The following is a 15496-nucleotide window of genomic DNA, read 5'->3' as shown; positions in this document are numbered from 1 at the left end:
TAAACGTAATAAATATAATAACATGGAAATTCTTTTTAGAACCACTGTATATTTATTGCTAGACCAGAAATTGTCAGCCAGTAGTTTGAAAGTTACGTGACCAGTAATGTTTACCTTTGCTGACTTAATTCGTTGAACAAAGTATATTTTCATTAAGTGAATATCAAAATAAGACTATAATTATTAAACTTTTTAATTTATCTAAACTAGATAATTTATTTATAATTGTGGAATTTTTTCTACTGTAAAAATATAAAAAGAAAAGGTATGACATTGAAATATACCGAAGTTCAAATTTAGTTATGAAATGTTAGTACTACTGAGTACAACATATCTACGGGGCTTTCACGAGCGATCGCACGGAGAAGGACGGTCATTACAGAATTGGCTGTAGATAGGAAAGTTCGGCGTCGAATGGAGAAGAAAATTCCTTTGTTGTGTTTGAATTTGTTTACGGCGTCTATAATCAGCATTCTCCTTATGAAATTTGCCGTTTCTATACAGTAAGTTCGGTGAGTCAAATATCCTGGTGTGCTTCTCAAAATATTTCGATCAACATTTCCAAGTTGTGAAAATGGCGGATGGGTAACTAACAATGTGAAAAAATTCTCCTTCTTATCTTTGAAGTTCTGCGTTGCTTTCAAAGCTCATCGTGCATGTATTTATTTAATTTTATGCACTTTTTTGTAATTTTTACCTATTATATTATCGTTAAGAACTTTTTTTTGCTTTAGATTGTTTTTATCGTGTTTCGGAAAGTACAAGAAACGGAAGCTTATTATCGCTTTGTTATATCGAGTGCAACAAGCAACGCTAAATTAACTTGTGGAATTGTTCATACGATTTAGATACGTTCAAAAATTTCATTAAATATTATTTATTTAATAAAATCAAACATATAATAAATATAGTAAATACGTTTAAAATATATGAGATAAAATATCTTCTAGTATTACTACCGTATTAATTTTGTACAGTTTGATTCGCTAAGGTTAGTATTTTTAACTTACGATAAAGGAAAATAAATTTAAACATTTATTTTTCTCCCTTTATATATATATGTAGATATTGTATTATATTATTATATTAAAAATTATGTAATATTGAACTCTAGTAAGACAAACATGATATGATTTCCTGCAAAAATTAATAAATAAATATAAGAGAACAATTAGGAACTTCAAAGTTAAGAAACAACACATTAGACGTAATGGTTAAAATAATATTGTTGAAGATTAAATAAAATTAAAATTTAATATTTATTTTATAGTTACAGTTACTGTTTGTTATAAGAGGTTTATAGGTACAGTATGGAAAAAATGATGTATGTTGCAGGATCTTAGGCAACTGAGTGTGTGTTAGGTGACAGGATCAGGTATCAACATCATCATGGACTTTAGTACAATGACATGGTGCAATTGACTCCTTTCCCGCTTCTCCATTTTATTATCCTTCGCTGATGGACTGTTTGCTGCACGGTCATCTTTGTTTTCATCGACTTCTTATCTTTCATCGTACATTTTAACTGAGGGTGAAGAAGGAAGAGATTTCTCAAGTATCTAAAGAGAAGGTAATGCTTCATACAGTAATGTAATAAAATCTAGCTCATAATTGTGGAGGGAAGTGTTGTGATTTTACTACAGGCTCATTTAGTTCTTCGTTATCTTGGAACATTCCAAGATGGTTGTTGAGAGTTAAGCACCATTTTGCATTTATAATTCACAAAGAAAATATATTTTCTTTTCATTATACGTTCATGCTATCTAATGAGAAATGGTAAGTAATTAATAAAATAGTAACATTGGGAACAATAAAGTGACCAAAAGCAAACTATTACATAGAAATGGAGAACATTTTACATATTTGCATGATTGCCTTTTTTATATGTTCTTCATTTTTTTAAAAGTATTGATCACCACATGCACCCTGATATTATAAACTTACCTTAATAAAATTTAAAAACTGATAACTTTTCTCGAGATATACATATCATGAATTTGAATGGTACCGAATTAAGTACATGAATAAATTCAGTAAAGAGATTTAAAAAGATGATTATCTTTTATAAATACTGTTTCTTATATAAATGTATATCTTTCTGTTAAAAATTAATATAGATAATTATAATCGTGGATTCTGCTCGTGTTGCATAAAATTGAATTCAAAGTTTATATTTGCCATCTAAAACATATACATTTTTTTTTTTTTTGATAAATCTTTGTTTCATTATATGCACTTAAATACCTTGAAAAACTTAAAAATGTAGCAAGTATGATTATTTGATTAATTAATTATACATGAAAGGTAGGTAAGTTTATTCGTACAAATTTATGCATAAATAAAATATCTATATTTTGCAAAGTTCAAATTAAAGTGCATATTTTATATTCACACAACTATTATTACTTACAACAAAAATTCTGAAAATGTAGGAAATAATTAAGAGATTTAATAGTTATTTATTTTTACCATATAAGCTAAGTTTTGTTATTTATTATTGCTGCAAAATGAGTAGCAGGAAACGTTCAAATCCAGTTAAGACAAAATGGAAATCGCGTGAAAAGGGCATTTAGATATAGATCGTGACTTTTACATAGTATATTCCACTGAATATAATAAGCTAAGCGGAGCGCAAAAAAAGCCGGAGTGGGATATCTGCTGCATCCGCCTCTTCCCCTGATTCTTTGCTGTGAAGTGCATATCTCTTGCAAGGTCTTTGAAAGCTGGGAGTCATCGCCTTCTCATTGAAGTGCATTTCCGTTGCATGTTCTACGTGGACACGGTGGTCATCGAATTACTCTACAAAAAAGAATTTTCCTAACACTCTGTCCTTCCTGTCGCATACTTTACGCATTGCACCGGTTTACGAAGTGCAGTTTGTTTCCGTTGGTTTAAGGCACGTATCCATTGAACGAGAAGCGCATCAATAATGACGTAAATTTCTACTCGGCACCGTGGCGTCGCTAAGTTCTAGAAGCATAATTACGATATTAGTTTCTACGAATTTGTAATAAATTAAACATTACGTTAATCGTAAAACAATTATAAAACAGTCTTTTATAAAAAAAGAACCAATCTGATTACTCATTTCTAAACGTCAAACGCGTAAAACATACCTACATAACTACTTGAGAACTCAAAACAACGTTCTGGTACTCGCCAAACTTATTATTTATGGTGAGAGTTCTTTATATAACAAATCAAGAAGCAATTGTATTAATTAACTATCACTATCATGATCGTTTCACTACGTCGCAAGAAGTGTTAATTCTGGTGCTGAGCGACGAGAAGAAACGCACGGATCGAATATAAACATGGACGATGGCAATCAATTATTTATTCTGTCTACACTACAGTACACCGTATTACTGACGACGTATAATCAGATCGTGTATACAACACGAGAGTGTTTCGCTACTGATTGCATCGCTGGGTCTTTTATACTTGTCGATATATACTTATAATAGTCATGCTAATGCTTTCTTAACCTCGTTTATTGAGCGGATCGAAACTTTGGAATTTTTCATAGGATTCGAAACTTCTTTTGTTTCACAAATACATAAGTGTAATTGATCTAGAATATAATAAACTTAAAATTTAGACGAGTACTTAAATTTTCAGTGAACATATTTTTAAGTTAAAAAAGATAAGTATAAGAGAAGTTTCGAATCTTTCATATAAAAATCGATTTCTATATTTCGATTTTATAAGATTTTTCTTATAATACAGAAAATGCAGAGAGGTAAACGACCGAGAGAGAGAGAGTAATCGTTATAGTGATGGCGACAAAGAGAGAGAAACACGTGTGTGCGACGTTTTGGTCGCTGTGAATGCTTGTAAGTTGATACAGCTACAGTTCAGGTTGATCGCATAAAAGCCTGACGAATGGAATCGAGTCCCGTTTGTTTCGTTGGATCCCTTTTTCTTATTTATACCGTATCTTTACGACCTCGTCCTTGAACATGCAGCCAGTCTTGAATTACGGCGATTTTGTACCGATACATCGACCTCTCCTATTCCCTTCTACTGTTTCCGTAAATCTTACTATGAAAAAAAAGATGAAAATTTAGATAAAGCGAATTTATTACAATTTATATTTATAGTTTAAAAGCGAAGATGAACTTGCGGTTCAACACGGAAGTGTAACTTGGACAAGAAAAATATCAAATTTTAAACTTTATTTTTTATAATATTAAATCTGATATGGTCGAAGTACTTACATCTTGTACATAGATTTACGTTCAGGGACGTATCTAGAAACAGGCTTTTAAATGATAATGGCCCCTTCAAGGGAGCTACCCTTAACAGAGTACAAAATTCACATGTACTTGTTTAACGATAGCTGAACTCATTTCATTCAATTTAACTTTGAGTAGACCACTATTGCGTTATTCATTTTTTCGTTAATATTAACAATATGTGTCTGCGTTTAAATTTGCCACGCGATGATTCACCAGAAGTGAAGTACATACATCAAACGCAACAAACTCATCGTACATTTTTCAGCGAATGCTTGAACATTTTATCTGAAATTGTGTTTAAAATTTGAAAAGCTTAAGGTGTTAAAAAGTTTTCTGAACGGTTATCGAATCTCCAATATGTGCTCGAAGGATCTGGTCCCTGGTCCTGACGGAAGCTCGACGTATCGCAGTTTCACGAAAAAGACAAAAAGAAACTAAAAACGGAGAAAGAAACGTTTGAAATGCGCGTTCGTGATTCCTTATGGATTTCCTTTCTCTCACGACATCATGGACGCGTCACCGCTGTTTGGATGGAACCTGAGGTGGATACTTGCCGATTTACCCTCATCGTTGTGCATTAATTTTTCCATTGATCTATGTCGACGACGAAGTTTCACGACAGGCAACGATCTTACTCGAACTACGATATATCGATTGTTGTTTAGGTTTGATCCTGATGGATGCTCGAGTGTCAGAATATTAACTTTCTAATATGACAAAATCGGAATTCTTTATCTCTGGGATCAAGAATTGTCATAGAAAATTGCATTGCTTGTATTGGTATGAATTCAAAATTACCTTATAATAAGCAAGTACAATTAAGTTCCATTAAATCTAATGTAACTGAAAACGTGATTAAATTTAAGGCACTCGAGGTAGATGGTTTGAGAGAACGAGTTAATTGTGACAAAATCTGCTGCGGAGTTAAGAACCCGATTTACGTGGAATTTCATCTGCAGACTGCTGACTTGATAACGCAGTTTCAAGGATTCGCTAGACTTTCCTACTCGCAACTGGCGCTCTGGAATTCTAGGTATCTTTGTCCTTATGCAAGTGAAATATCTTAAAAATGAAGTCGACGCAGTGTATAGGTCTCCATAGATAATTCTCTCTCCTAACACTCTCCTAGGAACCTTGTATCCCATCATTAGAACGTTATTTTATAATATCATAAACTTACTGAATTTTACAACATACCTTTTTAAAACTTATATTTTAAACTAATCGTGAGTATAAACGTGAAATGCGATACCGATGTAGTCTTAAGGATTGCGTTTAGAAGGTATTCACGCTGCATTATCAAAGTTTGAATCTACCGAGGATTCTTGTTCTCTATTTTTAGAACGCTGTCTGGTGGATTTCTGAAACGGAAGGCTGCGTTGAATTTGAGGTGACTTCGACATTATAAGTAATAAAATCGATAATCTTTGTTTATAGTTCGATTATAAATTTATGTTAAATATTCATAGTTAAGCATTCCCCTCTTCTTTTTTCTTTTCTTTTTTTTTTCTTTTCTTTTCTTTTTCCTTCCCTAACAGAAAAATCATGGTCTCGTAGTTACTTATTATCTGCCAATTCGTTTTTTAACATTTTTCACTCCCACTGACACACGCCTTACGTCCTTTCAATTGTTTTAATAATATTGCTGATGGCAATCGTTGAGTTTTTGTTTCGTTACTGTTGTGTCTTCATGCTTAAAAGAAGAACATTTTATCGCAGATTTGTTGTTACTCCTCGCTACTTGACTACTGATTTACCTAAATAATTCGTGATAGCAAAGCTTCTCGATAAAAAAGAGCACTGCTTGTTAAAAAGGGAAATAACATTTCAATAATAGCGGAAATGTTAAACGGTTGTTTACAAGTCTCGATTTATATTTAAACACATGGTAAATAGTGGTCACCTAATAACGATAATAATTGTTTCATCGTGGGAGAAGGGTGATTTACGTTTGGTAAATATGAGAGGCCAAACTTCAGGATTGCTACTTTCAGGTCGTGCAGACTATAATCACTTAAGAAGAGGCGAATAATAAGAAACGTCATATCTCATGTGAGCTTTATTACAGATGAACGAGCCTACTCTTGATTTCTTAATGGATTCTTATATATTATTCTACAAATTCTATTTCATTTCATTTATGCTTGCAAATAAGATCTCTAATTAATATTTCTTTGTAAATATTTCTATGCATATCTGATATTCCATTATCTCTATTTTAATTAACTTATTCACATTCAAGCTGATTAACTATTTCCACGCTTGCTGTAATAGCAGTAATACTAAAATAATTGGATCTTTTTCAATGACTACGTAATATTTGCAATAGTATACGAATCGACGATCGTTTATTTATCGGTCAATGTTTACGGATTTATGATCGTTACATGAATCATGGGAAAGTCAGTGGACGTGGAGTCTGTTAAAACAACAAATGCTTGTGGTACACGTGTGTGGAATTTGCTCTATTCTCCTACGGAACGTCCGGGGTTATATTGCTTCATAAACAACGACCGGCTGGTGAAAAAAGCGCACGGTAGAAAATAGAAATAATTCTGTTACTTCATCGGTGATCGACGTAATCATTGCGCGAAAAAAGACGCTGTTTGAATTTATTCTCTGTCTTTGGCAGTTCCGTCTTTTTGTATAATCTTCGAAAAATAGACTAATATTCATCTCTTTTCCTTTTTCGTTGGATTATTAACTGAAAAATAATTTAATTATTTTACTAATCGTAATTTCACGAAGTAGTTTGTACTTATATCGAGCCATGGAATTAGTTTAGACTGTAATTCAATTGGAGAGTAGGGAAAGCAGGAAGACTTTCGAAATCTAACAATTAGGATATCATGAATTATTTTCCATTACATCGTTATCTTTTATAAAAATAATGAACATGTAATTTATTCTCTATATGTATACACTTATTCCATGCTATTTATTCTTTCTTATTTCACTAAATAATTATCGCTGCTTTGCAACGCTGGAAATTAAAGAATAACCATCTTTTTTTAAATTCATTAAAAGAGAGAGAAAACAGGTTAGATAAAATAATGAATATTCTTTTTAATCCAGTTACATAAAAAGTGAAAACATCACACTAACGATATCTTTGCTAGTTGAAGTATAGAATAAAATCTCTCAAAGCGATGATATGAAATTGATAAGATACTGAGAACAATTTTCCGATTATTTTTTATGGAAAATGACAGGTTTTAAGCAGGCCTGATCGTCTTCGAACGGCAACGACGTTATAAAACTGTCCCTTACACGTTGTAGGGCAGCGAGAATCTAGAAAGGTCAGAATTGATATTTCAGAATGTTTTATTCATTCGACACAGACTCGTTGGCCGGTTATTATTCATGCTTTTAATCGATTCGTGGAGAAAGACCCTCAGGACTTGTACTGCATTAGTCGTGATAGCTCGATAACAATGCATTACAATAGTACTCATGTACTTCTTAATTTGTTAACTGAAAAGGAAAAGATATTTTGAAGATGGTACACGCTTTATACAGATTTTGTCTTAAACTCTATAATTTCTTCTTTATCATATAACTTCTAAATCTTATATCTATCTTAAGTTCCGTATGTAAATTATTCTTTGCTTTTTAAAATACATTTAATATACATGAAGTACCTTATATTACACCTATACGTAATAGCATTCTATCTCGTATCTTCTCAGGTTCTTATCAATCTACTTATTTTGACAGTGGTACATGTAAATTCCGATGTTTAATCAATTTTGCAACTTGGTTATATCGTGGAAGCTATTACACCACGCTACGATAATACAATTCAACAATCATTAAATCTGAAATATTCGAAAGCCTGCCAGATTTACGAAACCTTTTAAAACCCATACGCGATACATACAGTAGCTTTCATGATACAGCGAAAGAGTACGTTTGTCAGTGTAAACCACTGGTATTCAGCTATTTCATTTACCAATAGAAGACCTAAAGACATTCATTGTTACTTTAACAAATTAGAAAACAAGATTTGTAATTTTCATATGGATTTTATTTTATTCTTTATAGAAAGTTAAACATTTCTTCATGCAGCTGTGGTCGAGGATTCAGGACCAGAGTCAATTTCTTTGTTCTGACATAATTGCTTTGCCTTCTAACTGTTCTATGACTTCAGCGTATGTCTCTTCTCTGCATAATGAAAATCAGCAGTGATCAGCAGTGTTCAAACACCGAGTAACCACTCTGATTAATATCCAATAACATACAGACTCATACATATAAATAAATATAAAGTTACATCTTCAATAGGAATCGATTCAGGGCATGTATTCGTGCTGATAGAAGCTCTCGTTTCTTATTTTTTTCCGGCTTTCTGACTGGGTTTCAGTTCTCTTATTCGACTCCTCGGATGTGTAAATTTCGATGCCTGGCCAATTTTACGATTTCGTAAGGTCGTAACGTATCGTGGAGGTTACTGTACCTGGAATAATCTTACGATCGAGGTCGTGTGCAATTACAACTTCGTGTCGGTGTTAGAAGACTCTCGGTTTCCGGAATGAATTACTTGAAACTGGGACGGCGAACACGCGACTTCGAGACACGTAAGCCCTAAAAATAAGAGGTGCGATAAAACCTACGTGGAGAGTGTGCAGTTGATGGAACTCGAATACCGAGATCGTAAATCAGGCAATTAAAACATACTCATTGACGTAGTCGCACACAGAGCCTTACGTATCATATAGTCATAAAAGTCACAAAGACCATTTGCAAATTGGTACTTAAAATGTCACGAATTCGCTAATTAACAGATTGCAATTAAACACGTTTCTGGAAGCTGCTTGTTAGACTGCACATATATCACTTTTTAAACATATTGCCACCAGAAGAATTGCTCAGGACTTCTTCAAATACATATGTAAACTTTAATGTACATTTAAGTTAATGGCAATTGCCATTTCGATGCTACCAAGTATACATATGTATGATGATTCTTGTGTGACTGAAATTTTGTTTACCTATGAGCGAAAAAATAATCGTCGATCGGAATTTAACATGCCTGAAGAAACAAAATTGGCATTTAGTATAAATCAGTTATTTGGCGCCATAAAATTCAGACACGTTGGTAAGCAGCTACGATAAAAATGAAAAAGTATAACAATTAAAATTAATATTTATTATCAGTCTATAATTGATCCGTATCCCAAAATGGTTTTCGTTGCAAAACTTACTATCACAGGAACGAAGAGTTCTTAAACCTAAGAGTTCTAAGAGTTCTTTAAAAGTTCTTAAAGAGTGGATGATTAATTAAGTTTCCTAATTATTTCCCTAATTCCGCCAGGAACAATTGAAACTCGTTAGGAATCGAATTTGTTTCGCCAGATTGGTATAATCGAGAACAAGGTTGAAACGTAAATACTTAGGATTCTTTGGTGGTTGAACAATAAGATGGAATAGATACGATCGATGTAACCGTCGAGGCTCGTGTGCTGCTTGAAAGCTTACGAGATTGATGATGCTGTCTCCTCATACCTCGAGCAAATCGCGTTTCCCATGCCTGTTATGTCTCCTGGAATTCTTGGAAATAAAATTGGCCATCTCCGCGCGCCTTAATCGAATGGGGAACCGACATTGTTAGTTTCTCGAGTTTGGTGATTAATGTCTCGTATCTAAATCGAATCACCAAAATTTTCTAGATTTGGAATTGCTTCGTACTTTACTTGCGCTGTCTCTCTAAAATCGATAAATTTTTAATTCCCAATGTAAACATTAATAAAATAATATTAACGGTGAAGGAGAATTAATTTTCCCGTATTTGTATGGAATTATGAGATTTTTAGATCTTAAATTATTAATATTACGTTTCATATGGTATTTTCACTGTGGTATAAATTTCCATACGGATAAATTTGGCATTTCTAAATATTAATAAAAAGCAGGAGAAGGGACAATTAAAAATTAAAGAATTAATATTTCCAAATTTTCGTATCGATAAATTCTTAATTCATCATCGTCAACATCGATACAATGAAATTGAATAATTAAGAACTATTATAAACGTAGAAATACAGTATTATACCTCGAAGCTAATACCACAAATATTGTACCAACAAATGAATATAAATTTCTACATGTACATAAAGGCAATGACAATAAAAAAATATGAGGAACAAAATATTCCTTCTAATTTCAATGACCTGTCTATGAGTTTCATTTAATTTTAATTTCGGTTTTTCGATTTGGTTACAGATTCCCGAAAAATATTCAAAAATGAGTGTCATAATTAGACTACAAAACTTGGCATGGTCCGCAAACGCTCTGGATATTCGCCAATTCTTCAGAGGCTTGAGCATACCGGAAGGAGGGGTGCACATCGTTGGTGGTGAGCTGGGAGACGCTTTTATTGCTTTCAGGTAAAGAAACAAATGTCTATTAATATTAATCTATTCAGACAAAAAGATAACAGGCGCGTTAAATTAACTAGACATAACAAAAAGAACCATTTACTATTTAAAATTATTTTTAAAAAATGATAACAGGATATTTCTCGTTTATACAAATTCAAAAATATCTTCTTCAAAATACATTCGCTTCATATAAATTAAATGCGATGTAATTTGCAGCACCGACGAAGATGCTCGACAGGCGATGATGCATGATGGCGGCAAGATCAAGGAGATGAAGATAAAGCTGCTGCTGAGCTCGCGGACAGAGATGCAAAAAGTGATCGAGGCAGCACGACAACAGACACTGAGTCTGCAGTCTTTCATGCAAACAGCACCAGTCGCTGTCGCACAGGTTGTTCAGAAGCCAGGGTCTCCTGGCGAACGAAGAGAAAAAGAAAAGGACAATGATAGCGAATCCAGCAAGGATCGCAAGGACAGGCGAGACAGGTCGCGATCTAGGGACAGATCTCGATCCCGTGATCGTGATAGGGATAGAGACAGACGAGACAGAGATAGAGGACGGGATCGTAGACGTCGTGACAGAAGCAGATCGCGAGATAGAGAAAGAGACAGAAGAGATAGGCGTCGTCGTCGTGATAGATCCAGATCTAGAGATCGTACGCGATCTAGGGACAGAGATACTAAGCGTAATTCCACCGGAGAGCGTCGGAAGGATGCCAATGATGATGATAACAATGATGTAGTTTGTGTAGGACAATTTCATAAAGATAAGCCCGTGGCTGGTGCGAAGAAACCATTGGAAAATGGTATTTGGGAGGTTCCACCGCAAACACAGATACAGGCAGCCATGTTGGCGCCTGGAATCTTGGGTGCAGGAGTGGCAGCACTATCACAAGATGGAGAACAACGCTCTATGACATTTGGTAATTCTGTAATCGGACAACCATCGATGCTTCAGCAAGGCCAATTTCCTATAAATGGAATAAACGGTGTTGGAAGTTTGATGCAGTCACATATGCAAAGTCTTAGTCACACTGTAGGTATGGGTCCATTGTCTCAGAATGTAGGTGGATCAAGCCTACCTAGCTTAAGTACAGGAGTAAGTGCATTGAGTAGATCTAAAGAGCCTTGGAACCAAAATGATCAAGGCCGAATGGATTCAATTAGGTTCCCTGGCAGATCAGGTCAGTTTGGAACTGATATGTATGGTTCAAATGGTTCTCTGAACTACAGGCCAGGAATTAGACCAAACAATCCTTTCCTCAGCAAGGTACAAGAATTGGAAGGACGCCGAAATCCACATGCTTTTCAGTCAAACAATTCTCAATTTAATTTTGACAATGACAGACAAGGAAACCGTAGCTCGACAAACAGCTCCAGGTTCTCCAATGAAAATAAGAGCAGTGGAGGTGGACACTGTGTGGAGGTTCGTAACATGCCATTAAGTGCCACGTACAATGATGTTCGTCATGCCTTTCAGGGTATTTATATCAGGAAAGACGGATTGAAGTTGATCAATGATAACCACGGGAACCGCGTTGGCATCGCTTATGTTAAGTTCAGCAAGGCTGAGGGTAAAGAGCTTGCTCTAGGCACGACTAGATTCGTCAGAGGATCAGAAGTGGAGGTATTACATCTTGATGAAAGCATCTTCGATAAAGCGGTAGACTCTTACTCCCCTGAAAAAGAAAGAGACCGTGGAGAAGATGGAATAGAAGATGTTAGATCCTCTACTTGTATTTTATTAACCGACCTACCGTCCTTCACTAAGGAGATGGATATAGCCAAATTGTTCCACGACTGGAAAATCAATGACTTGTTCATCACTAGTACCAAGGAGTCCGGAAGTGTTCAATGTATGGCTTACGTGCAATTCGCCAGAATAGAGGACGCGAAGGCGTCGGTGAACACGTCCTTGAAAATTGGCAATAAAGCCGTAACCGCGACCGCGATCACCGAGGATAAGTTTGCTCAAGCGAAGCGCGACCATGAGCAGAACAGTATGAACCAAACCGCCAGCTCGGATTGTATTATCATGCGAGGTCTCCCGTTCCAGACAATTGACCGTGACATTCTAGACTTCTTCTCTGACATCGGTATCGTACCCCATAGAATACACATGTTACTCAATCAAAATGGGAAACCTGCCGGTGAATGTTTCTGTGAATTCGATACAGCAGACGAAGCTCTCAGAGCCACTGCAAAGAATGGTTTGCCTTTCGGGAAAAACGTACCAACCATAGAGCTGGTTCCGCGAGCTAAGATGTTAGAAACCTTAGGAATGGTGGATCCACAGATCATGGAGACGCAACAGCAACACTTTCCACCATTACAAGAGCAACGACCACGGTTCTCTGGACCTATGAATCATCTACCCCGTTTTGGTAACTCTGGATTTGGACCTAGATGCCCCCCTGGCTTAATGGGTATACCTAGACACATGTTAGGCCGACATCTAGGCTCCATGGATTATGTTGAGGGCTTTGGCAAACCTGGCTGTGTATTATCCTTGGAGAATGTTCCTTTTAAAGCTGATATTAACGAGATTATTGAGTTCTTTGGTGACTTTGATGTAAAAAGAGAGAATGTCATACGTCGATATAATGAGAGAGGTATGCCTACAGGCGATGCTAGGGTAGCATTCGCGTCACCTAGTGAAGCACAAAGAGCTCTAAGAGAGTTGAAACATTGCAAGATGAGAGATCGTACGATATACATGAAGCTAGCGTGAACAGGTCTTATCGAATATTATCGAATCTGGGTTATGTCCAGAGTCTCCGGAAAAATCAAAAGGAATCCAGGAGAGATTGATCATAAATTGAGCTTGAAGAAATGAAAAGATAAACAGTATAAAAGATGAGCGACAGATGAACTGATTATATTTGTCAGTTATTAGATTTTTATGGGAACAATAAAGATACGTCAAAAACGATCAGAGGGGAGAACATGCTTCGAAAAGACGACAGTTCTTCGTGGATGGTGTATGATATTCATTTAGAAAGAGTTGAAGATATTTTTCAGTCACCTGCGACCTTTTTTCATTCGTTCTGAAATTTTTATGTATGAAAGACTGCATCGTTTTAAGAACATAAATTTGAATCATTCTTATTTCTTATCTCACCTCAGTGGTCGTTCTTTATGTCATTGACATGATTCTAAAGAATATTAATCTTTAGCGAAAATATAGTTTAATTCTGATCGAACAGAATGATGCGAAGATTTGTAATCTACAAAACCTCAGTAATTAGCAATAGCATAGGCAATTTTCATTCTCGATTGTTTTACGAGAAGATATTCTTTCCTTTTTGTTATTACGGTTTAAGTTAATTTGTAACTTATTGACTGTTTAGTTTCTTTCTTATATGAAAGTCGGAATAAGATCATCTCGTAACATTTCGAAGAGACAGACGTTGTATTCCCATATCCATTAAGACTTAAGGAATGTAAATATAATGTAAGCTATCATTGATTTTAAAATTATCAGATTATGCCCTAACATTTTTCTTAGCACGTAATGTTATCGCCCAGTATACATATTTTCGTTTATCTGATTATTATAGGTTTCCCTAAACAAAGCGCAATAAAGAGTACAATAAAAGACATTCATGCATGTATAGAGTAAACAGAATTTTCATCGTTATCACGAACTTCTCGATGATATTAAAATAAGCGCATTATATAAAAATACAAAAAAAAAGTACAAAATTCGAGTATCAATAGGGCTTGCGTAAAAATAGATATAAAAATTGTCTTCGAATAAAAACATTCATTAAGAAACATCATATTTTCTACAACCAATTGTGTATGTATATTTACATGTGTATACTGCGTTAAATCAATTTGTATATAGATTATACATAAACGTACATTAATACATCATAAATAAATTCATCGCAATTCACATAGATGTAAAATAATATTTATACGGCGAATTTATTGACAAGATATAGGTGTACTTAAATTGTTCAGTTTGCTCTATGTTTTTGTTCGACGTAAGCACTTTAAGACTTCAATAAATTTATATTTACAGCGACATAACGGAGTCAATTTTATATCAATCTCCTTTAACTTTCCTTTTATTTGAGAAGTATAAGCGAACAAATTTGTAGGATCTTAAGAAGCACCAAATCAATTCAAATATATGGACCACCTTGTTTAAGAGTTAGTAGCATTTCGTGATTGTAGATTACAAAGTCGTACAAACCATGTAAACTCGCTCTAAAATGGTGAAATTTAGATATGAAATTATCAGAAAAAATTTGAAATCAATTCAGAGTTATACTAACTTGAAACTACGGGTCGCAAATCGGCAGTAAGTTAATCCAAACTCGTAGGCGTCATCCAGATTTATTTGAAAAGAGCACTTCGACGCTGCGAATCTTTAATTTGCAGTTTCTTGACGCTAGCTTTGAAATTTTAGAAACCTCAAACTTGCTGATCTAATTTGAGGACCCATATTAATTCTCAGTTTCTTCTACAACTTTGAATTTATTTCACATGACTCCTATGAGCCTATAGTGCTTAACCTTCACGCGAATAACGTCGTAATCATCTGTAATATCTATAACCTTTTTTTACATACTCTCGCTATTACTATATTTTCTTTATATTCTCGCAATACTCGCTATTTGAAATAATCGTTATTAATTTCATCCTACCATATTTAACATGATTTAATTATATATATTATATTTCATGGTATACTTTACGAATGCATTAATAGTAGCTTTGTAAAGGTTCACCTTAAAAATGTAAAATCTATTATTTAATTGAGTAATTTTGTTATCATTCATCTTTCACACAACTAGTGCAATTGGGTTTCTATCCATTCTATGCAAACACTTTCACAATCTTGTCGTTAGTGAAAATAAATGT

The 15496-nt window shown here is 34.4% G+C and overlaps 1 protein-coding gene across 2 annotated transcripts; it reads left to right on the top strand.

The window, feature by feature from the left end:
• Positions 1–290: 290 nt before the first annotated feature.
• LOC117236126 lies at positions 291–14654 on the top strand. 2 transcript variants are annotated; one of them, XM_033498816.1, is made up of 4 exons: positions 291–503; positions 1336–1570; positions 10464–10627; positions 10838–14654. In XM_033498816.1, the coding sequence occupies exons 3-4, from the start codon at positions 10485–10487 to the stop codon at positions 13350–13352; spliced, it is 2658 nt and encodes an 885-aa protein (XP_033354707.1). In that variant the 5' UTR covers positions 291–503; positions 1336–1570; positions 10464–10484; the 3' UTR covers positions 13353–14654. The 2 variants fall into 2 exon arrangements, with proteins under 2 accessions (XP_033354707.1, XP_033354706.1); XM_033498815.1 differs by having other exon boundaries at positions 294–512.
• The last annotated feature ends 842 nt before the right edge of the window (positions 14655–15496 follow it).

This window comes from Bombus vosnesenskii, unplaced genomic scaffold (genome assembly GCF_011952255.1).
Source record: "Bombus vosnesenskii isolate JDL3184/JDL3185 unplaced genomic scaffold, Bvos_JDL3184-5_v1.1 scf7180000013340, whole genome shotgun sequence".
NCBI lineage: Eukaryota > Metazoa > Arthropoda > Insecta > Hymenoptera > Apidae > Bombus > Bombus vosnesenskii.
The sequence above is the reverse complement of the archived record's forward strand: the minus strand, read 5'-3'. Positions and strand labels throughout refer to the sequence as shown.

Excerpts from the sequence above, each read along its gene's own strand:
- LOC117236126 (XM_033498816.1), top strand. The coding sequence starts at position 10,485 with ATGAGTGTCATAATTAGACTACAAAACTTGGCATGGTCCGCAAACGCT. Across the intron at positions 10,628-10,837 it reads GACGCTTTTATTGCTTTCAG|CACCGACGAAGATGCTCGAC; the intron begins GTAAAGAAACAA and ends TGTAATTTGCAG.